We start from the raw sequence: 26111 nt of genomic DNA, 5'->3' as shown, positions 1-26111 counted from the left end.
CTGGGAATATCTCCGTATAAAACAGAAATGTCATGTCCATCAGTAAGGTACAGCAAAGAACATCCTGTTTTTAACATAAAATAACATTTTGTTCAGTTGCAAATAGCACTTACTCAAAACCCCTTATTCATATATTGCCAACTTATCTACCGATGTTCCCTGTAATTTTTTTTTGGGTGCGCGGTCCCTTTAAGTGGCTGAGCGGCCCATTCACGTTTTTGCGCACGCATGATTATTCCAGTTGAAAAGCCGGCGAGCAGCCTGTGCAGGAGCTCTAAAGGGAACATTGTCACCTACTCGTATCCCATCACATCTAAGCTTCGAAGGAACAAAGTAGTATGAGGAAAAAGACTGAAGCAAGTAAGGAGTAGCACAGTTTTGAGATCCTGGTAAAGAATGAGTGAGAGGCAAAGTAAGGTTGCAAGAGAGAGAGGCTGAAAGCTGATGGTGAGAGAGAATCCTCCATCAGACAGCAAGATTTTTCTTGTAAGAGAGCGTTTTAAGTCGCCTCTCCACGATCCTGCGCCTGATGCATTTTTTGGCTGCACTTAGATGCCTCCGAGATGTAATTAACTTCCCTGCACTTCCCTGCACAAAGGCTTTGTATAAAATAATCATCACCCTGAGTCCACTGTATACAGTCACCATTATACAGGGGTCTAAAAGTATTATTATTGTATTACCACCATCAGTGTAATTGTAACGCGTCACATAATCCAATCGGCTTCAGAGAGATTTTTTTTATTAAACACGCACGACTTTTCTCTCCCTCTATTTAGTGGTGACATTTCTAGACACCAGTAAATCAAAGAATGATGGGGGGGATTATTTGAGGTGGATCAGTGTGAATAAACCTCACAATAGCTCTGTCATTATGGACTCATTTTGTAGATTTCCGATAACTATTCCCAGAAAGCAGTTAATGAGCACCTTTTGAGCCCTAATCATTTGAGTGCTCTGAATATAATTGGCCCATCAGTCTTGCATTATGAAAAAGATAAAAATGAGTATCTCAGACAGAAATGAAATGGGTCAGATGTGTGGTATGCTGACAGAAAGGTGCCATTTATGTACCAAGTCAGTGTTCGGTTTCGTTGCCAGGAGAACTAAGGACCATATTTTCCTTTCATTGTTGTTCATGATGGTAATATGCAATTTCAAAACATAAAGTTGCTGAGAATGTGATTTTGTTAGCGTCAGAGCAGCAGGATATGGACATAAGTGGTAGAGGAAGGCATTGGCATTGGAATTGGTAGGGAGAAGCAACCTGTCAGGACTTGGGTGCATGAGCAGGGAAGGGCAGCCTGTCGGGGCTTGAAGAGTCAGTAGGGACAGCCAGACAACAAGGCTTTGATTAATGTGAAAAGGTGGCAGCATTGGGACTGGGGCAGACAGCATTGGAACTTGGGTGGGTGAATGGGGAGAAGTGGTATTGTCAGGAAAGTGGTTAGAGTTGGCAATATCTAGACTTGGGAAGGTGATCAGGGAGAATTGGCAGAACAGAAACTGGTGAATGGGGAGAGGCAATGTGCAAGTGGGCAGAGGTCCAACATTGGGACCTGGAGCATTGACTCATTCGGATAATTGGGAAGAAGCAGCAACTTTGGGAATCAAGTGGGCAACTGGCTATCAGCAGCCCTCAAATACTTTACCAAAGTGGTCTTCTTTCAAGTGTTAAACTAGATAGTGAGTATTGGCAGGATATTATTGTGGAGAGAAAACCAGCTGAGCCCAATTCTGTGCTTGCCCAATGTCTTTACAACCCCATTTCTACCATGGATCATTGGATAGCACTAGGAGCAGGAACCTTGATTGATTATTCCCCTAATAAACCCAGGGCCTATGAAACCATTTGTAGGACCCCCAGCTGACATATTGGTTGAAATCAGCAAACTCAGTACTGCCCAGGAATCAACCATGGGATATTCTGGTCTGTATGGCTGAGCACCACATCGGGTGCTGTATTACCCATTAGGTCATCGGGGAGCACCTGGCTGAGCTTTGATCACTCGTTAGAAACAGGATTGATTGTTACCCGGATAATACAAAGACCATGATGATTCTTGGCCTTCTGGGACCATTGGAAAGGCAACTTGGATGTATAAAGTAAATTATATGGTTAGATGAGAATTTTGGAGTTGTTGCATGATTTACCTTTAAGCATGATGGGGCAAAACCTGTACAACCTTTCTTCAGGGAATTAGAAGGGCTGGGTAGACTCCATAATAGAGCAGCAAAGTATTTTATTAACGGTCTGTGGCAGAAGGGAACTTGATGGGCCAAAACTTCTTTTTGTCATGCCATGGTTTCTTATGTTCATAACTTTTGTATTCTGCAAATTAAATGTACATGGGTGAATGCATATGTCTAGTTGACGATTTGGCATTCCAGCTGGACATCACGGGGCAGATCTTGACTTTGTGCGATAGTGTAAAACGGGTGCTAGCCAGTTGGCAGCTCTCCCGATTTTTATTTCCATTGACATTAATCTGCCCCCACATATGGCACAGTGGTACTCCTCCCAACAGATCAGTTGGTAAAGTTTGCATGTAACTGAGCCATACAGACCAGACGTGCAAGCTCTTAGGCTGCGATTTTGCCGGTGCTCAGAGAGGCGGGTCAGAGGTTAAAGTCCTATTGATTGACGGCAGGTCCCGAACCCGCCTCCAAACAGCTTTCCCAAGTGTCGGGCCCCCAATTTGCGAATGGACCCGACACCTAGCGGCGGAAAACGGATTAAAGGCAATTACCTGCCTATTAACAGGTACTTGTCAGTAGTGGTCAGTAGTGTTCAGCCTGTTTTTTTTATTTTCTCGCTTCTGGGTCGGGTTTCCCGACATCCGGACACCACGCCAGGTAAGTGTGGCATGTTGTGAGTCTGGTGTAGTGTTTGTGGAATGATGACAGCTGCAGAAGTGGTGTGAAGGATCCAATGTTGCACTTGGTGAGGTTCAGAGCAAAGAAAATGTTGGTTACTGCATTTTTAAAACATTTACAGATTTCTTTAGCTTACAAGTTTTTAAATCCAACTGTATGTCCAGTGCCACCTCATTGGGAGAACCTCTCACCAGTGACAGATCGCTTCTGTCATCTCACCTGCAGCTGTCATCTATTCCAGCATATGGAGGGAGTCATTGGACAGCCTGGGAAAAGAGGTCACCTTTGTGCCGTGATTGTCAGTGTTTTCAGCACCTCAATGCTGTCAAACACTGAGAAATCAACTGTCAAAATAAAACTCTGCATGGTCCCTTTAAGGAAACCAGCAGATGATACGTCATCAAATGATGTCATCTGACCCGCTTCCAATCAGCCCTGCAGGGCGGGCTTAACAAGGTCAATCAAGGGAAAATTACGTCTGTGGAGCGGAGGCAGCGGGGGCGGGACTGGGACCGGGACCCGGAAACCACCTGACCCGCACCCATCCCGACACCGAACGCAAAATCACGGCCTTAGTCTCTGCTGGGTTAGTTGATTTCACCACGAATGGCAGCAATGCCCTCAACACCTGAGCAAGAGAGGGGAAAATCAACCATTATCTCCACTCGTGATCCATGCTGGAATTTGATCATTAGCTGAAAACAGGATTGGGTTTGGTTCTGATGCCCTTCACAATGGAATAGCCTGCTAGCATTCCCTGTTTAGGCTCTCACATGAAGGATTGGCCACTTGGCCATGTACAGGAGGGGAAGTTAACTTTATTCCAGCAGAAGTTGAAGCTGAAAATCAATACTTTGTTTTAAAAAAAAAAGAGAGAAATTAAGCCAATCGGTAACCTGGAGTCTAACATTTACACACCGCTAACAGTTGCCTTCTGATTGGCCTTGGCAGTTTATAAGTAGCTGCATTTACTACAACTTATCTATTTAGACCACTTTCCCCACAGAGTATGTGCGCAGTGGCCTTAAAGGGACAGGCCAGGTTAGCAGTTAAACATCACCGCCATGTTCCAGAACCCAGAGTATCCATGAGCAACATCACAGGAAATCCAATAGTATTTACGAAGTATACTAACCACTGCTGGGCATAGAACAGAACTGGACCATCTCTTTCACCCCTCTTTGACTCCTTGAATCCATTGTTGAATTCCTGAAAATTGGATACAGGGAATCTAAATAGGTCTCTATTGTCAAAGTCCTAGATCTAACAGTAAGAATATGAGGGCCCTGAAAATCTGCAGGAGCTCTCACACTTACACTATTTCTAAGTGGGTTTGTCAGTCTCCCTCTGAAGTTACAATGCGAGACTGGGAGAGCCCTCACAGGATTTCGGAGCCAAGATTTTGAGGAACAGGAAACACCATTAGGATCAATAAGTAGCTTCCCTTTTTGATAGATAAAGCTCACCTACCAACTTTTCCACTGTAGCTCTCAAACTCTTCTTCCTCTAGAAATACATCCGATTCGATGATCTTCCCAACTTATTCCACGTCTCCATTACCCTTTGAGTAAAACAAAACCTGTGTTAATTACTGTCTTATTCCTAACTTCTTATCTCACTACATAGTCTTGAGAACTTTAATTAGGTCACTTTGAAGCCTTTCTCCCCACCCATCCCCCCCCAAAGAAAATATGTCCAGTTCCTCTAACCTTTCCTCACAGCTTATATTCCTGATACCTGGAATCATCTTTGTTGCTCACCTCTTCGGCCCCTCCTTCATATGATAAGGTGCAATAAGTCCGACATGCTTGGTACCAGGGCAAAGGTTCCCCATTATCAGGGTGAGGATTGGCTATTGCATTGGAGATTTTCCTGTGATAACTTCTGTTTAATAAGACTTGGTTTTGAACCAATCACTCCATAGTTCTGTAAAATGTATTTTCTATTTTGAAGCTCGTGTTATTTTAAGCTTGCCTGATGGCCCAGTGATCACATGCTCTACTCAGCCATACAGACCAGGAAGGTGCCAGCATTGATCCCCAATCTCCAATCTACCAAGTTAGCTGTTTTTAGCCAGGACGGCAGTAGGGATGCTAGAAATGGTCTCAGTGCCACTATGGTATAGAGGAGAAAAATCAGCCAGGATTTTTCCAGTGACTCCTGCTGGACAGTCTGTCTGTGGACATCAGGTGAGATGTAAGAATAGCCTGTCAACACTCACTATCTTATCTTGCATGGGTACATTGGCCACTTGACGGAGGTATAGGAGACCTACCAATGGCAGTGGAATTGTACTCCAGCAAGAGTCATTACATTTAGGAGAGTAGAGCAGAAAATTGGGTCATGATACTGTGCAGAGTCATGCAAACATTAATTCATTGTTGGTCTGCAGTCTGTCCGGTTGGGATTTTGTTTAAATAACATGCCAGACAGTTTCAGTCGCACGTGCTCAAACGCCCAACAATTTCACTTCATCTTCAAATATCACCTATTTTCACTCACTCATGTTCAAAGACTCGCTCGCTCCGGTTCAAAGACTCGCTAATTGGATTTATCGTTTGTCTTTTCCCACAGCGGAGTGCACAGTGATGGGCATCCCCAGCATCACCACCAACCTCTCTGGCTTTGGGTGCTTTATGCAGCAACACATCGCCGACCCAGCGGCGTACGGTAGGTAACACAGTAACTTTACACACCACTGGAGATTGATGGTGTGCTATAATTTAGTCATACCCATTGATAGTTAGATCAAACGTTAATTAATAACCAGTTTGCCCCAGGAAAAAGGCAGTTTGGGAGAAAATTGGTGAGGGAAAAGGAAAAGAATGATACTACATGTATTACTGAATTCAGTGGCCCGCGGTATTTTTGCGGAGCCAGGAGGAGCACCACAGAAATGTAATTTTTAAGAAGTTTTGTGCCCATGTCTTAAGGGGCCTCCACCGGTCTCTTTTAAATTTCGTTGATTTGGCCGCTCAAGACCTGCCACGTTTAGGCAAGCTGTGCCCATTTGTACCCGAATTTTGCATTCGGTTCCTGCAACCGACATTAGGACTCCTATTTAATTGTGCAAGACTCCTACCGCCTGTCAAGCAAGCGCCCTGGACATCCTTTTCCAATATCGCGGCTGGCTTACTTGCAGGGCAGATCAGGTGCAGGAGGTGACGACCCAAAATTTGTAGGCCAAGCAGTCAATTTACATTCGAAAACAGGCAAAATGAAGTTGAATTTCTCCCCCTTTATCGCTTATCTATAGCCCCCTCTTTCTGTGCTTCTCTCTGTCCTTGACTTTCTGTTTCGTTATCTATTTGTTGCGCTCTCTATCTCTCTCTTGTCCATTTCATTACCTTGCTGCCAATGTTCCCTCTAATTTGAGGTCTAAGTGCACGGTCCCTTTAAATTTTCTGCGCGGTCACGTCTGCACAGTATCTTGCAGCAGCTGGTGAATGGCCTGCGCGGGGGGCCGCGCACCTTAGTGGGGACATTGCTTGCTGCCCATTTCTGTTACTTTCCCATATACAGCTGCTTTCCCCTCTATTCTTGTAGTAATGTAATTTCCAGTTTCTCCAAACCAGCCAGCGTGTACAAAAGTTGGAAAATTTTGCCATAAGCTACCAGCTGTAACTAATATACAACCTTAAGGTCCTCAACCTTACATGCCCAATAAATTGCAACTCAACTTGGATTTTTCTTTTCAATTTTTCTCTGCTCCTCACCTGAAAATGCTGACTTTTGTGCCTGATGCCCTTGAATGTCCTGCACAATTCTTAATGTGGGAGCCTAGACACAGAGGGCTGTATTTGGGAGTCTAGACACACACGGCTGAATGTGGGAGTCTAGACACACAGGGCTGAACTTGGGAGTCTAGACACACAGGGCTGAATGTGGGAGTCTAGACACACAGGGCTGACTGTGGGAGTCTAGACACACAGGGCTGAATGTGGGAGTCTAGACACACAAGGCTGAATGTGGGAGCCTAGACACACAGGGCTGAATGTGGGAGTCTAGACACACAGGGCTGAATGTGGGAGTCTAGACACACGCGGCTGAATGTGGGAGCCTAGACACACAAGGCTGAATGTGGGAGTCTAGACACACAGGGCTGAATGTGGGAGTCTAGACACACACGGCTGAATGTGGGAGTCTAGACATACACGGCTGAATGTGGGAGCCTAGACACACAGGGCTGAATGTGGGAGCCTAGACACACAGGGCTGAATGTGGGAGTCTAGACACACAAGGCTGAATGAGGGAGTCTAGACACACAGGGCTGAATGTGGGAGTCTAGACACAGAGGGCTGAATGTGGGAGCCTAGACACACACGGCTGAATTTGGGAGCCTAGACACACACGGCTGAATGTGGGAGTCTAGACACACAAGGCTGAATGAGGGAGTCTAGACACACAGGGCTGAATGTGGGAGCCTAGACACACACGGCTGAATTTGGGAGTCTAGACACACAGGGCTGAATGTGGGAGCCGAGACACACAGGGCTGAATGTGGGAGTCTAGACACACACGGCTGAATTTGGGAGCCTAGACACACAGGGCTGAATTTGGGAGCCTAGACACACAGGGCTGAATTTTGCCGGCGCTCTAGACTGTGGGTTTGGAGGCGGGTCTGCTGTCAAAATCGAAATGATTGACAGTGGGTTGGGAACCCGCTCCAAATCCGCCTCCATGTAAGTAAGCCGGGGGAGGTGTTTAAGATAGTTAAATGCTTGTTAACTACTATTTTGTCAGACTATTTCTATTTTGCCACTTTTTTTTTTATAAAGAGGTTCACGTCGTTGGGAGATCACGTCAGATAAATAGGTCGGGTTCTCTATGTCTCCCCATTGCTGTGAATAGGTGACAGCTGCAAAAGTGGTATAAAAGCTACCATTTCACAGCTGGTCACTTCCTAATGCCTGAGCCTTCAGGACTTCAAAGACACTTTTGAGCTTTATTCAGTTAGGAAGTGTTTGGAGTAAACTCTTTATCCACTGTCAGCTCCTTGGAGCAAGCTCTCTCCACGTTGACAGATCGCTTCTGTCATCTCAACTTCAGCTGCCATCTATTTCCTTGAAAAAAATCTCACCTTGGTCCTCTGAATCCCTCCACGATCAGCCCCAACACCAACATCACCAATAACAACACCAACCTTCTCCGCAATCACCTGATGCTGCACAGGACACTGCATCGGCACCCGACCACATTGCTGCCCGGGAGGCCAGCGATGGCATCACCATGGCCAGATTTACTTCACTTAACACTGTACACCCTGGCTGCTTCATGATGTGCCAGGTTGACACCACCCCACACCGGGGGTGGGGTGTGGGGGGGGGGGTGGAATTATGTCTCAACATTCACTGGAACTCACTAAGACACTTCCAAAGGTGAGCACAGATCTGTCCAATAAGGTAAAGTGTTGAAAATAAAGATTTCAATGTTTGACAACACATTAACAGAAAATGTACATGAACATTGCATAAAACACCCAAGTGCCTACCCTTGTGTGTTGTTAGTTGGTATGATTGCACTAGGATGAGGGTGTGTGAGAGGGGTGACGAGTGAGATGGGGAAGTGATAACGTAGATAGAGAGGGATGGGTGGAGGTGCAAGATAAGTTGGTGTGAGTAAGGATGTGCAGGAGTAGGATAAGGAAGGCAGAGTGATGGGGATGTGATGAGTGGCACAGCAGGATGAGGTTGAGTGTGACTTTTGCAGTAACATTTTGTGATCTACTGAGATCATTGAAAGGTTTGCGCCACTGCAGCCTGGTCCTCCTGACGACATCCCTGCTTTTGCCCTCCTGTGCAATGTGCAACCAGACTGTGTTGCTCTCTTGGGGAGGTCTCTTCCGACCTTGGAAGGGAAGAGAATCTCCCTGTGTGCATATGGAGGGAGGCCTGTGAGAGCCTGGGTGCAACCGTCTACCTTTGTGCAGTGCTTGTCAGTGTTTGCAGCACCTCAATGCTGCAGAACACTGACAGAACAACTGTCAAAATGAATGTGGACATGCTCCCTTTAAGGAAACCGGCTGATGACGCATCATCAAATTATGTCATCAGACCCGCTTCTGTTTAATTGGCCGGGAACCCCGCAGGGCAGGCTTAACAAGCCCAATTAACGGAAAATCACTCGGCGAGTGCGGGCTGGAGCAGGCAGCGCACTGGGAATGTGGCACCGACCCCGGCTGCCCCAGATCCACCTTGGTCGGCGAAATCGCGGCCCCAGTGTCGACAGGCTGTTCAACTATGGATGGCATCGCACCCAAGTCCAAATCTGTCCTCCTTCAGTATTTACACTTCCCAGCAAAGGTCACTGGATAGTGATCAGCAGCACGATTCTCCCATGTCCCAGCCCAAGAACGCCGAGGCCAATGTAGTGCCCCAGCTGCCACTCTGCTAACTAACACAGGCCAAGAATCCACCCTGGGCCTTTCATCGTCCGTATAGCTCAATTACTAGTTGCAATTTATATCCCAAAATGGTAATACTCATGTGAAAGCAGATGCTAAACCTAACTCTGGAAAAATTTGATCTGGAATTTTTGGGAGCAGCTTACATCAATCACATTAGGCCTATGGACCTGTGCATTGTATACAAATCCACATCTACATAATGAGCCTCGTTATACAGTGCAATCATTAGCTGTTCTATATTTATTTGCTGTGTTTGTGCTGATGAAGTATTCTGAATGTGTGATGTATGAATTTTTTTATGACTCTTTAAAATTCAAAGCCTGAAAAAATGAACCAATAACTTTGAAGTGGAACAGCAAGTTCTTCCCCCGCCCCAGCCTTAATTGGGTAGCTTTAATTAAAAGGGATTACCTTTAATAATTTGCATTCTTTCAGCTGTAGGTAACAAACTAAGGGATTGACTGACAAGAATGATGTAATTACAATGAGCAATTGGCACAAAAGGATTGACGTATTCTACCTTTGCTACGCACCTCACTAACTCAATAACACACAGAAATGAGGACGACTGGCCCTTTGTACATAACATGGGCTCCATCTCACCACCTTCTGTCTGGTGTTTCTTTCTGTTAAGGTAATTGTATTACTGATCGCTGCATGGGGCCACAGCCTTATGTCATTGCTTTCAATAATATAATCACTGTACTTAAAAGCAGCTCTCTTCTTTATAGTGTGCTTTGCACCTTCAAATTGGCCTGGTTGGAAGGCAAGCAGTGCCCATGAGGGATGTGTTCCTTGTGTAATGAAGTTAGAAAAAGGACCAGCCAGAGCCCAGGTTTTTGTTAATAAAATTATCCTCAATGGTACCAATGCCACGAGCACGTTGGATAATACCCTGCATTTCCTCCCAAGTAAATAATTGTTCAGCCTCACTAAAACTCATTGCATTCAAAAATAACTAAGTCTAGTTTACACTGCGGGCTGCTTTAGAGCTCTGATACACATACTGTCATTGAAAACCTTATGGAGACAACAGCAGACATAGTTATATAAAAAGTAACAAGCAAAACGCACTCTGGAGAATTATACAGGACAGGAAAAGACCATCTGGTCCATTAACCACAAACATGATGTAGCCACATGTGCTGTTTATCCTCTCCCTGGTATATTATAGATAAAATAATACAGACACTCTAATATACAGAGAATACTACAGGTGCTGTACATTAGAGGGAACAATACAGCTACTGAATATTACAGAAAGTAATAGTGATGCCGTATATTAGCAAGAATAACACAGGCGCTGTATATTAGTGAGAATAACACAGGCGCTGTATATTAGTGAGAATAACACAGGCGCTGTATTTTGGTGAGAATAACACAGGCGCTGTATATTGGTGAGAATAACACAGGCGCTGTATATTGGTGAGAATAACACAGGCGCTGTATATCGGTGAGAATAACACAGGCTCAGTATATTAGTGAGAATAACACACGCGCAGTATATTAGTGAGAATAACACAGGCGCTGTATATTGGTGAGAATAACACATGCACAGTATATTAGTGAGAATAACGCAGGCGCTGTATATTGGTGAAAATAACACAGGTGCTGTATATTAGTGAGAATAGCATAGGCGCTGTATATTGGTGAGAATAACACGCGCAGTATATTAGTGAGAATAACACAGGCGCTGTATTTTGGTGAGAATAACACAGGCGCTGTATATTGGTGAGAATAACACATGCACAGTATATTAGTGAGAATAACGCACGCACAGTATTTTAGTGAGAATAACACAGGCGCTGTATATTAGTGAGAATAACACAGGCGCACTATATTAGTGAGAATAACAGGTGCAGTATATTAGTGAAAATAACGCAGGCGCTGTATAGTAGTGAGAATAACACGCAGTATATTAGTGAGAATAACACGCAGTATATTCGTGAGAATAACGCAAGCGCTGTATATTAGTGAGAATAACACAGGTTCAGTATATTAGTGAGAATAACACACGCGCAGTATATTAGTGAGAATAACACAGGCGCTGTATATTGGTGAGAATAACACAGGCGCTGTATATCAGTGAGAATAACACGCAGTATATTAGTGAGAATAACACGCGCAGTATATTAGTGAGAATAACACAGGTTCAGTATATTAGTGAGAATAACACACGCGCAGTATATTAGTGAGAATAACACAGGCGCAGTATATTAGTGAGAATAACAGGCGCTGTATATTAGTGAGAATAACACATGCACAGTATATTATTGAGAATAACGCAGGCGCAGCATATTAGTGAGAACAACACAGGCGCAGTATATTAGTGAGAATAACACAGGCGCTGTATATTGATGAGAATAACACAGGCGCAGTATATTCGTGAGAATAACAGGCGCTGTATATTAGTGAGAATAACACATGCACAGTATATTGAGAATAACACAGGCGCTGTATAGTCGTGAGAATAACACAGGCGCTGTATGTTAGTGAGAATAACACAGGCGCTGTATATTAGTGAGAATAACACGCAGTATATTAGTGAGAATAACACGCGCAGTATATTCGTGAGAATAACACAGGCTCAGTATATTAGTGAGAATAACACAGGCGCTGTATATTGATGAGAATAACACAGGCGCAGTATATTCGTGAGAATAACAGGCGCTGTATATTAGTGAGAGTAACACATGCACAGTATATTGAGAATAACACAGGCGCTGTATAGTAGTGAGAATAACACAGGCGCTGTATGTTAGTGAGAATAACACAGGCGCTGTATATTAGTGAGAATAACGCACGCACAGTATTTTAGTGAGAATAACGCAGGCGCAGTATATTCATGAGAATAACAGGCGCTGTATATTAGTGAGAATATCGCAGGCACAGTACATCAGTGAGAATAACGCAGGTGCAGTATATTAGTGAGAATAACGCATGCGCAGTATATTGGTGAGAATAACAGGCGCTTTATATTACTGAGAATAACAGGCGCTGTATATTAGTGAGAATAACACAGGCGCTGTATATTAGTGAGAATAACACAGGCGCTGTATATTAGTGAGAATAACACAGGCGCAGTATATTAGTGAGAATAACACAGGCGCGCGATATTAGTGAGAATAACAGGTGCAGTATATTAGTGAGAATAACAGGCGCTGTATATTAGTGAGAATAACACAGGCGCACGATATTAGTGATAATAACAGGTGCAGTATATAAGTGAGAATAACAGGTGCAGTATATAAGTGAGAATAACACAGGCGCAGTATATTAGTGAGAATAACACAGGCGCAGTTATTAGTGAGAATAACACAGGCGCTTTATATTACTGAGAATAACAGGCGCTGTATATTGGTGAGAATAACACAGGTGCTGTATATTGGTGAGAATAACACAGGCGCTGTATATTGGTGAGAATAACACATGCACAGTATATTAGTGAGAATAACACAGGCGCTGCAAAGTAGTGAGAATAACACAGGCGCTGTATATTAGTGAGAATAACACAGGCGCTGTATATTAGTGAGAATAACACGGGCGCTGTATATTAGTGAGAATAACGCAGGCGCTGTATATTACTGAGAATAACACAGGCGCTGTATATTAGTGAGAATAACACAGGCGCTTTATATTACTGAGTATAACAGGCGCTGTATATTAGTGAGAATAACACAGGTGCTGTATATTAGTGAGAATAACAGGCGCAGTATATTAGTGAGAATAACACAGGCGCAGTATATTAGTGAGATTAACAGGTGCAGTATATTAGTGAGAATAACACAGGCGCAGTATATTAGTGAGATTAACAGGTGCAGTATATTAGTGAGAATAGCAGGCGCAGTATATTAGTGAGAACAACACGGGCGCAGTATATTAGTGAGAATAACAGGCACTGTATATTAGTGAGAATAACACAGGCTCAGTATATTAGTGAGAATAACACAGGCGCTGTATATTGGTGAGAATAACACAGGCGCTGTATATTGGTGAGAATAACACAGGCGCAGTATATTAGTGAGAATAACAGGTGCTGTATATTAGTGAGATTAACACATGCACAGTATATTAGTGATAATAACATAGGCGCTGTATATTAGTGAGAATAACACAGGCGCTGTATGTTAGTGAGAATAACACAGGCGCTGTATATTAATGAGAATAACACAGGCGCTGTATATTAGTGAGAATAACGCACGCACAGTATTTTAGTGAGAATAACACAGGCGCTGTATATTAGTGAGAATAACACGGGCGCTGTATATTAGTGAGAATAACACGGGCGCTGTATATTAGTGAGAATAACGCAGGCGCAGTATATTAGTGAGAATAACAGGCGCTGTATATTAGTCAGAACATCGCAGGCGCAGTATATCAGTGAGAATAACGCAGGCGCAGTATATTAGTGAGAATAACACAGGCTCAGTATATTAGTGAGAATAACACGCGCAGTATATTAGTGAGAATAACACAGGCGCTTTATATTACTGAGAGTAACACGGGCGCAGTATATTCGTGAGAATAACGCAGGCGCTGTATATTAGTGAGAATAACACAGGCGCTGTATATTGGTGAGAATAACACAGGCGCAGTATATTAGTGAGAATAACGGGCGCTGTATATTAGTGAGAATAACGCAGGCGCAGCATATTAGTGAGAACAACACAGGCGCAGTATATTAGTGAGAATAACACAGGCGCCGTATATTGATGAGAATAACAGGCGCTGTATATTAGTGAGAATAACACATGCACAGTATATTGAGAATAACACAGGCGCTGTATAGTAGTGAGAATAACACAGGCGCTGTATGTTAGTGAGAATAACACAGGCGCTGTATATTAGTGAGAATAACACAGGCGCTGTATATTAGTGAGAATAACGCACGCACAGTATTTTAGTGAGAATAACACAGGCGCAGCATATTCGTGAGAATAACAGGCGCTGTATATTAGTGAGAATATCGCAGGCGCAGTATATCAGTGAGAATAACGCAGGCGCAGTATATTAGTGAGAATAACGCAGGCGCAGTATATTGGTGAGAATAACATAGGCGCAGTATGTTAGTGAGAATAACACAGGCGCTTTATATTACTGAGAGTAACACGGGCGCAGTATATTAGTGAGAATAACACAGGCGCACTATATTAGTGAGAATAACAGGTGCAGTATATTAGTGAGAATAACACAGGCGCAGTATATTAGTGAGAATAACACAGGCGCAGTATATTAGTGAGAATAACGCAGGCGCAGTATATTAGTGAGAATAACAGGCGCAGTATATTAGTGAGAATAACACAGGTGCTGTATATTAGTGAGAATAACACAGGCTCAGTATATTAGTGAGAATAACACGCGCAGTATATTGAGAATAACACAGGCACTGTATATTGGTGAGAATAACATAGGCGCAGTATATTAGTGAGAATAACAGGCGCTGTATATTAGTGAGAATAACATGCACAGTATATTAGTGAGAATAACACAGGCGCTGTATATTGGTGAGAATAACATGCACAGTATATTAGTGAGAATAACACAGGCGCTGCATAGTAGTGAGAATAACACAGGCGCTGTATATTAGTGAGAATAACGCACGCACAGTATTTTACTGAGAATAACATAGGCGCTGTATATTAGTGAGAATAACACGGGCGCTGTATATTAGTGAGAATAACGCAGGCGCAGTATATTAGTGAGAATAACGGGCGCAGTATATTAGTGAGAATAACACCGGCGCAGGATATTAGTGAGAATAACACAGGCGCTGTATATTAGTGAGAATAACACAGGCGCAGTATATTAGTGAGAATATCGCAGGTGCAGTATATCAGTGAGAATAACGCAGGCGCAGTATGTTAGTGAGAATAACACAGGCGCACTATATTAGTGAGAATAACAGGTGCAGTATATTAGTGAGAATAACACAGGCGCAGTATATTAGTGAGAATAACAGGTGCAGTATATTAGTGAGAATAACGCAGGCGCAGTATATTAGTGAGAACAACACAGGCGCAGTATATTAGTGAGAATAACACAGGCGCTGTATATTAGTGAGAATAACACAGGCGCAGTATATTAGTGAGAATAACAGGCGCTGTATATTAGTGAGAATAACACATGCACAGTATATTAGTGAGAATAACGCAGGCGCAGCATATTAGTGAGAACAACACAGGCGCAGTATATTAGTGAGAATAACACAGGCGCTGTATATTGATGAGAATAACACAGGCACAGTATATTCGTGAGAATAACAGGCGCTGTATATTAGTGAGAATAACACATGCACAGTATATTGAGAATAACACAGGCGCTGTATAGTAGTGAGAATAACACAGGCGCTGTATGTTAGTGAGAATAACACAGGCGCTGTATATTAGTGAGAATAACACGCAGTATATTAGTGAGAATAACACGCGCAGTATATTCGTGAGAATAACACAGGCTCAGTATATTAGTGAGAATAACACAGGCGCTGTATATTGATGAGAATAACACAGGCGCAGTATATTCGTGAGAATAACAGGCGCTGTATATTAGTGAGAGTAACACATGCACAGTATATTGAGAATAACACAGGCGCTGTATAGTAGTGAGAATAACACAGGCGCTGTATGTTAGTGAGAATAACACAGGCGCTGTATATTAGTGAGAATAACGCACGCACAGTATTTTAGTGAGAATAACGCAGGCGCAGTATATTCATGAGAATAACAGGCGCTGTATATTAGTGAGAATATCGCAGGCACAGTACATCAGTGAGAATAACGCAGGTGCAGTATATTAGTGAGAATAACGCATGCGCAGTATATTGGTGAGAATAACAGGCGCTTTATATTACTGAGAATAACAGGCGCTGTATATTAGTGAGAATAACACAGGCGCTGTATATTAGTGAGAATAACACAGGCGCAGTATATTAGTGAGAATAACACAGGCGCGCGATATTAGTGAGAATAACAGGTGCAGTATATTAGTGAGAATAACAGGCGCTGTATATTAGTGAGAATAACACAGGCGCACGATATTAGTGATAATAACAGGTGCAGTATATAAGTGAGAATAACAGGTGCAGTATATAAGTGAGAATAACACAGGCGCAGTATATTAGTGAGAATAACACAGGCGCAGTTATTAGTGAGAATAACACAGGCGCTTTATATTACTGAGAATAACAGGCGCTGTATATTGGTGAGAATAACACAGGTGCTGTATATTGGTGAGAATAACACAGGCGCTGTATATTGGTGAGAATAACACATGCACAGTATATTAGTGAGAATAACACAGGCGCTGCAAAGTAGTGAGAATAACACAGGCGCTGTATATTAGTGAGAATAACACAGGCGCTGTATATTAGTGAGAATAACACGGGCGCTGTATATTAGTGAGAATAACGCAGGCGCTGTATATTACTGAGAATAACACAGGCGCTGTATATTAGTGAGAATAACACAGGCGCTGTATATTAGTGAGAATAACACAGGCGCTGTATATTAGTGAGAATAACACGGGCGCTGTATATTAGTGAGAATAACGCAGGCGCAGTATATTGGTGAGAATAACATAGGCGCTGTATATTGGTGAGAACACAGGCGCTTTATATTACTGAGTATAACAGGCGCTGTATATTAGTGAGAATAACACAGGTGCTGTATATTAGTGAGAATAACAGGCGCAGTATATTAGTGAGAATAACACAGGCGCAGTATATTAGTGAGATTAACAGGTGCAGTATATTAGTGAGAATAACACAGGCGCAGTATATTAGTGAGATTAACAGGTGCAGTATATTAGTGAGAATAGCAGGCGCAGTATATTAGTGAGAACAACACGGGCGCAGTATATTAGTGAGAATAACAGGCACTGTATATTAGTGAGAATAACACAGGCTCAGTATATTAGTGAGAATAACACAGGCGCTGTATATTGGTGAGAATAACACAGGCGCTGTATATTGGTGAGAATAACACAGGCGCAGTATATTAGTGAGAATAACAGGTGCTGTATATTAGTGAGATTAACACATGCACAGTATATTAGTGATAATAACATAGGCGCTGTATATTAGTGAGAATAACACAGGCGCTGTATGTTAGTGAGAATAACACAGGCGCTGTATATTAGTGAGAATAACAGGCGCTGTATATTAGTGAGAATAACGCACGCACAGTATTTTAGTGAGAATAACACGGGCGCTGTATATTAGTGAGAATAACACGGGCGCTGTATATTAGTGAGAATAACACGGGCGCTGTATATTAGTGAGAATAACGCAGGCGCAGTATATTAGTGAGAATAACAGGCGCTGTATATTAGTCAGAACATCGCAGGCGCAGTATATCAGTGAGAATAACGCAGGCGCAGTATATTAGTGAGAATAACACAGGCTCAGTATATTAGTGAGAATAACACGCGCAGTATATTAGTGAGAATAACACAGGCGCTTTATATTACTGAGAGTAACACGGGCGCAGTATATTCGTGAGAATAACGCAGGCGCTGTATATTAGTGAGAATAACACAGGCGCTGTATATTGGTGAGAATAACACAGGCGCAGTATATTAGTGAGAATAACGGGCGCTGTATATTAGTGAGAATAACGCAGGCGCAGCATATTAGTGAGAACAACACAGGCGCAGTATATTAGTGAGAATAACACAGGCGCCGTATATTGATGAGAATAACAGGCGCTGTATATTAGTGAGAATAACACATGCACAGTATATTGAGAATAACACAGGCGCTGTATAGTAGTGAGAATAACACAGGCGCTGTATGTTAGTGAGAATAACACAGGCGCTGTATATTAGTGAGAATAACACAGGCGCTGTATATTAGTGAGAATAACGCACGCACAGTATTTTAGTGAGAATAACACAGGCGCAGCATATTCGTGAGAATAACAGGCGCTGTATATTAGTGAGAATATCGCAGGCGCAGTATATCAGTGAGAATAACGCAGGCGCAGTATATTAGTGAGAATAACGCAGGCGCAGTATATTGGTGAGAATAACATAGGCGCAGTATGTTAGTGAGAATAACACAGGCGCTTTATATTACTGAGAGTAACACGGGCGCAGTATATTAGTGAGAATAACACAGGCGCACTATATTAGTGAGAATAACAGGTGCAGTATATTAGTGAGAATAACACAGGCGCAGTATATTAGTGAGAATAACACAGGCGCAGTATATTAGTGAGAATAACGCAGGCGCAGTATATTAGTGAGAATAACAGGCGCAGTATATTAGTGAGAATAACACAGGTGCTGTATATTAGTGAGAATAACACAGGCTCAGTATATTAGTGAGAATAACACGCGCAGTATATTGAGAATAACACAGGCACTGTATATTGGTGAGAATAACATAGGCGCAGTATATTAGTGAGAATAACAGGCGCTGTATATTAGTGAGAATAACATGCACAGTATATTAGTGAGAATAACACAGGCGCTGTATATTGGTGAGAATAACACATGCACAGTATATTAGTGAGAATAACACAGGCGCTGCATAGTAGTGAGAATAACACAGGCGCTGTATATTAGTGAGAATAATGCACGCACAGTATTTTACTGAGAATAACATAGGCGCTGTATATTAGTGAGAATAACACGGTCGCTGTATATTAGTGAGAATAACGCAGGCGCAGTATATTAGTGAGAATAACGGGCGCAGTATATTAGTGAGAATAACACCGGCGCAGGATATTAGTGAGAATAACACAGGCGCTGTATATCAGTGAGAATAACGCAGGCGCAGTATGTTAGTGAGAATAACACAGGCGCACTATATTAGTGAGAATAACAGGTGCAGTATATTAGTGAGAATAACACAGGCGCAGTATATTAGTGAGAATAACAGGTGCAGTATATTAGTGAGAATAACGCAGGCGCAGTATATTAGTGAGAACAACACAGGCGCAGTATATTAGTGAGAATAACACAGGCGCTGTATATTAGTGAGAATAACACAGGCTCCGTATATTAGTGAGAATAACAGGCGCTGTATATTGGTGAGAATAACACAGGCACTGTATATATGGTGAGAATAACACAGGCGCTGTTTATTAGTGAGAATAACAGTCCCTGTATATTAGTGAGATTAACACATGCGCAGTATATTAGTGAGAATAACACAGGCGCTGTATATTAGTGAGAATAACACAGGCGCTGTATATTAGTGAGAATAACGCAGGCGCAGTATATTAGTGTGAACAACACAGGCGCAGTATGTTAGTGAGAATAACACATGCACAGTATATTAGTGAGAATAACACGGGCGCTGTATATTAGTGAGAATAACGCAGGCGCTGTATATCAGTGAGAATAACGCAGGCGCAGTATATTAGTGACAACGCAGGCGCAGTATATTGGTGAGAATAACATAGGCGCTGTATATTGCTGAGAATAACAGGCGCACGATATTAGTGAGAATAACAGGTGCAGTATATTAGTGAGAATAACACAGGCGCAGTATATTAGTGAGAATATCACAGGCGCACTATATTAGTGAGAATAACAGATGCAGTATATAAGTGAGAATAACACAGGCGCAGTATATTAGTGAGAATAACACAGGCGCACGATATTAGTGAGAATAACAGGTGCAGTATATTAGTGAGAATAACACAGGCGCTGTATATTAGTGAGTATAACGCAGGCGCGGTATATTAGTGAGAATAACGGGCAGTGTATTAGTGAGAACAACACAGGCGCAGTATATTAGTGAGAATAACACAGGCGCTGTATATTAGTGAGAATAACACGGGCGCTGTACATTAGTGAGAATAACGCAGGCGCAGTATATTAGTGAGAATAACAGGCGCAGTATATTAGTGAGAACGCAGGCGCTGTATATTAGTGAGAATAACGCGCAGTATATTACTGAGAATAACGCGCAGTATATTACTGAGAATAACGCGCAGTATATTAGTGAGAATAACAGGCGCAGTATATTAGTGAGAATAACACAGACGCAGTATATTAGTGAGAATAACACGCACTGTATATTAGTGAGAATAACACATGCACAGTATATTAGTGAGAATAAAACTGGCGCTGTATATTAGTGAGAATAACACAGGCGCTGTATATTAGTGAGAATAACGCACGCACAGTATTTTAGTGAGAATAACACAGGCTCAGTATATTAGTGAGAATAACACACGCGCAGTATATTGAGAATAACAGGCACTGTATATTAGTGAGAATAACATGCACAGTATATTAGTGAGAATAACACAGGCGCTGTATATGAGTGAGAATAACACAGGCGCTGTATATTAGTGAGAATAACGCACGCACAGTATTTTAGTGAGAATAACAGGCGCAGTATATTAGTGAGAATAACACCGGCGCAGTATATTAGTGAGAATAACGCAGGCGCTGTATATTAGTGAGAATAACATAGGCGCTGTATATTGGCGAGAATAACACAGGCGCTTTATATTACTGAGAATAACAGGCGCTGTATATTAGTGAGAATAACACAGGCGCTGTATAGTAGTGAGAATAACGCACGCACAGTATTTTAGCGAGAATAAGACAGGCGCTGTATATTAGTGAGAATAACACGGGCGCTGTACATTAGTGAGAATAACACAGGCGCAGTATATTAGTGAGAATAACAGGCGCAGTATATTAGTGAGAATAACACCGGCGCAGTATATTAGTGAGAATAACACCGGCGCAGTATATTAGTGAGAATAACACCGGCGCAGTATATTAGTGAGAATAACACAGGCGCTGTATATTAGTGAGAATAACAGGCGCTGTATATAAGTGAGAATAACGCTGGCGCAGTATATTGGTGAGAATAACATAGGCGCTGTATATTGGTGAGAATAACACAGGCGCAGTATATTAGTGAGAATAACGGGCGCTGTATATTAGTGAGAATAACGCAGGCGCAGCATATTAGTGAGAACAACACAGGCGCAGTATATTAGTGAGAATAACACAGGCGCCGTATATTGATGAGAATAACACAGGCGCTGTATATTAGTGAGAATAACACATGCACAGTATATTGAGAATAACACAGGCGCTGTATAGTAGTGAGAATAACACAGGCGCTGTATATTAGTGAGAATAACGCACGCACAGTATTTTAGTGAGAATAACACAGGCGCAGCATATTCGTGAGAATAACAGGCGCTGTATATTAGTGAGAATATCGCAGGCGCAGTATATCAGTGAGAATAACGCAGGCGCAGTATATTAGTGAGAATAACGCAGGCGCAGTATATTGGTGAGAATAACATAGGCGCAGTATGTTAGTGAGAATAACGCAGGCGCTGTATATTAGTGAGAATAACGCACGCACAGTATTTTACTGAGAATAACATAGGCGCTGCATAGTAGTGAGAATAACACAGGCGCTGTATATTAGTGAGAATAACGCACGCACAGTATTTTACTGAGAATAACATAGGCGCTGTATATTAGTGAGAATAACACGGGCGCTGTATATTAGTGAGAATAACGCAGGCGCAGTATATTAGTGAGAATAACGGGCGCAGTATATTAGTGAGAATAACACCGGCGCAGGATATTAGTGAGAATAACACAGGCGCTGTATATTAGTGAGAATAACACAGGCGCAGTATATTAGTGAGAATATCGCAGGTGCAGTATATCAGTGAGAATAACGCAGGCGCAGTATGTTAGTGAGAATAACACAGGCGCACTATATTAGTGAGAATAACAGGTGCAGTATATTAGTGAGAATAACACAGGCGCAGTATATTAGTGAGAATAACAGGTGCAGTATATTAGTGAGAATAACGCAGGCGCAGTATATTAGTGAGAACAACACAGGCGCAGTATATTAGTGAGAATAACACAGGCGCTGTATATTAGTGAGAATAACACAGGCTCCGTATATTAGTGAGAATAACAGGCGCTGTATATTGGTGAGAATAACACAGGCACTGTATATATGGTGAGAATAACACAGGCGCTGTTTATTAGTGAGAATAACAGTCCCTGTATATTAGTGAGATTAACACATGCGCAGTATATTAGTGAGAATAACACAGGCGCTGTATATTAGTGAGAATAACACAGGCGCTGTATATTAGTGAGAATAACGCAGGCGCAGTATATTAGTGTGAACAACACAGGCGCAGTATGTTAGTGAGAATAACACATGCACAGTATATTAGTGAGAATAACACGGGCGCTGTATATTAGTGAGAATAATGCAGGCGCTGTATATCAGTGAGAATAACGCAGGCGCAGTATATTAGTGACAACGCAGGCGCAGTATATTGGTGAGAATAACATAGGCGCTGTATATTGCTGAGAATAACAGGCGCACGATATTAGTGAGAATAACAGGTGCAGTATATTAGTGAGAATAACACAGGCGCAGTATATTAGTGAGAATATCACAGGCGCACTATATTAGTGAGAATAACAGATGCAGTATATAAGTGAGAATAACACAGGCGCAGTATATTAGTGAGAATAACACAGGCGCACGATATTAGTGAGAATAACAGGTGCAGTATATTAGTGAGAATAACACAGGCGCTGTATATTAGTGAGTATAACGCAGGCGCGGTATATTAGTGAGAATAACGGGCAGTGTATTAGTGAGAACAACACAGGCGCAGTATATTAGTGAGAATAACACAGGCGCTGTATATTAGTGAGAATAACACGGGCGCTGTACATTAGTGAGAATAACGCAGGCGCAGTATATTAGTGAGAATAACAGGCGCAGTATATTAGTGAGAATAACGCAGGCGCTGTATATTAGTGAGAATAACGCGCAGTATATTACTGAGAATAACACGCGCAGTATATTAGTGAGAATAACAGGCGCAGTATATTACTGAGAATAACGCGCAGTATATTAGTGAGAATAACAGGCGCAGTATATTAGTGAGAATAACACAGACGCAGTATATTAGTGAGAATAACACGCACTGTATATTAGTGAGAATAACACATGCACAGTATATTAGTGAGAATAAAACTGGCGCTGTATATTAGTGAGAATAACACAGGCGCTGTATATTAGTGAGAATAACGCACGCACAGTATTTTAGTGAGAATAACACAGGCGCTGTATATTAGTGAGAACAACACAGGCGCAGTATATTAGTGAGAATAACACAGGCGCTGTATATTAGTGAGAATAACACAGGCTCAGTATATTAGTGAGAATAACACGCGCAGTATATTGAGAATAACAGGCACTGTATATTAGTGAGAATAACATGCACAGTATATTAGTGAGAATAACACAGGTGCTGTATATGAGTGAGAATAACACAGGCGCTGTATATTAGTGAGAATAACGCACGCACAGTATTTTAGTGAGAATAACAGGCGCAGTATATTAGTGAGAATAACACCGGCGCAGTATATTAGTGAGAATAACGCAGGCGCTGTATATTAGTGAGAATAACATAGGCGCTGTATATTGGCGAGAATAACACAGGCGCTTTATATTACTGAGAATAACAGGCGCTGTATATTAGTGAGAATAACACAGGCGCTGTATAGTAGTGAGAATAACGCACGCACAGTATTTTAGCGAGAATAAGACAGGCGCTGTATATTAGTGAGAATAACACGGGCGCTGTACATTAGTGAGAATAACACAGGCGCAGTATATTAGTGAGAATAACAGGCGCAGTATATTAGTGAGAATAACACCGGCGCAGTATATTAGTGAGAATAACACCGGCGCAGTATATTAGTGAGAATAACACAGGCGCTGTATATTAGTGAGAATAACAGGCGCTGTATATAAGTGAGAATAACGCTGGCGCAGTATATTGGTGAGAATAACATAGGCGCTGTATATTGGTGAGAATAACACAGGCGCTTTATATTACTGAGAGTAACACGGGCGCAGTATATTAGTGAGAATAACAGGCGCAGTATATTAGTGAGAATAACACCGGCGCAGTATATTAGTGAGAATAACACAGGCGCTGTATATTAGTGAGAATAACAGGTGCTGTATATAAGTGAGAATAACGCAGGCGCAGTATATTAGTGAGAATAACGCAGGCGCAGTATATTGGTGAGAATAACATAGGCGCTGTATATTGATGAGAATAACACAGGCGCTTTATATTACTGAGAATAACAGGTGCTGTATGTTAGTGAGAATAACACAGGCGCAGTATATTAGTGAGAATAACACAGATGCAATATATTAGTGAGAATAACACAGGCGTAGTATAATAGTGAGAATAACACAGGCGCGGTATAATAGTGAGAATAACACAGGCGCAGTATATTAGTGAGAAAAACAGGCGCAGTATATTAGTGAGAATAACGCAGGCACAGTATATTGGTGAGAATAACATAGGCGCTGTATATTAGTGAGAATAACACAGGCGCTTTATATTACTGAGAATAACAGGTGCTGTGTATTAGTGAGAATAACACAGGCGCGGTATAATAGTGAGAAAAACAGGCGCAGTATATTAGTGAGAATAACGCAGGCACAGTATATTGGTGAGAATAACATAGGCGCTGTATATTAGTGAGAATAACACAGGCGCTGTATACTACTGAGAATAACAGGTGCTGTGTATTAGTGAGAATAACACAGGTGCAGTATATTAGTGAGAATAACAGGCGCAGTATTTTAGTGAGAATAACAGGTGCAGTATATTAGTGAGAATAACACGCGCAGTATGTTAGTGTGAATGACACAGATGCAATATAAGTGAGTAAAACGCAGGCGCTGTATGTTAGTGAGAATAACACAGGCGCTGTATGTTAGTGAGAATAACACAGGCGCTGTATGTTAGTGAGAATAACACGTAGTATATTAGTGAGAATAACACAGGCGCTGTGTTAGTGAGAATAACACAGGCGCTGTATGTTAGTGAGAATAACAGACGTAGTATATTAGTGAGAATAACACAGGCGCTGTATATTAGTGAGAATAACACGCGCTGTATGTTAGTGAGAATAACACGCGCAGTATATTAGTGAGAATAACACAGATGCTGTATATTAGTGAGAATAACACAGGAGCTGTATATTAGTGAGAATAACGCATACGCTGTATATTAGTGAGAATAACACAGGCGCAGTATATTAGTGAGAATAACACAGATGCTGTATATTAGTGAGAATAACACAGGAGCTGTATATTAGTGAGAATAACGCATACGCTGTATATTAGTGAGAATAACACAGGCGCAGAATATTAGTGAGAATAACACAGGCGCAGTATATTAGTGAGAATAACACAGGCTCAGTATATTAGTGAGAATAACACAGGCGCTGTATAATAGTGAGAATAACACAGGCGCAATATATTAGTGAGAATAACACAGGCTCAGTATATTCGTGAGAATAACAAAGGCACAGTATATTAGTGAGAATAACACGCGCAGAGTATTAGTGAGAATAACACAGGCGCAGTATATTAGTGAGAATAACACAGGCGCAGTATATTAGTGAGAATAACACAGGCGCTGTATATTAGTGAGAATAAGACAGGCGCAGTATATTAGTGAGAATAACACAGGCGCTGTATATTAGTGAGAATAACACAGGCGCTGTATATTAGTGAGAATAACACAGGCGCAGTATATTAGTGAGAACGCAGGCGCTGTATATTAGTGAGAATAACACAGGCAGTATATTAGTGAGAATAACACGCGCAGAATATTAGTGAGAATAACACGGGCGCAGTATATTAGTGAGAATAACACGGGCGCAGTATATTAGTGAGAATAACACAGGCACAGTATATTAGTGAGAATAACAGGCGCTATATATTAGTAAGAATAACATAGGTGCAGTATATTAGTGAGAATAACACAGGCGC

The 26111-nt window shown here is 42.0% G+C and overlaps 1 protein-coding gene across 1 annotated transcript in view; it reads left to right on the top strand.

Annotated features, from left to right (window-relative positions):
- LOC147106716 (glycogen [starch] synthase, muscle-like) overlaps positions 1-26111 on the top strand; it is a 129094-nt gene that overhangs the window by 94408 nt on the left and 8575 nt on the right. Inside the window, exon 13 of the mRNA XM_086007772.1 lies at positions 5452-5547. Within this exon, the coding sequence (XP_085863898.1) occupies positions 5452-5547 (96 nt within the window). The remainder of the gene's footprint in view (positions 1-5451; positions 5548-26111) is intronic.

This window comes from Somniosus microcephalus, chromosome 15 (genome assembly GCF_052327205.1).
Source record: "Somniosus microcephalus isolate GS21.2 chromosome 15, FLI_Smic_1.0, whole genome shotgun sequence".
In the NCBI taxonomy this organism is placed as follows: domain Eukaryota; kingdom Metazoa; phylum Chordata; class Chondrichthyes; order Squaliformes; family Somniosidae; genus Somniosus; species Somniosus microcephalus.
The sequence above is the reverse complement of the archived record's forward strand: the minus strand, read 5'-3'. Positions and strand labels throughout refer to the sequence as shown.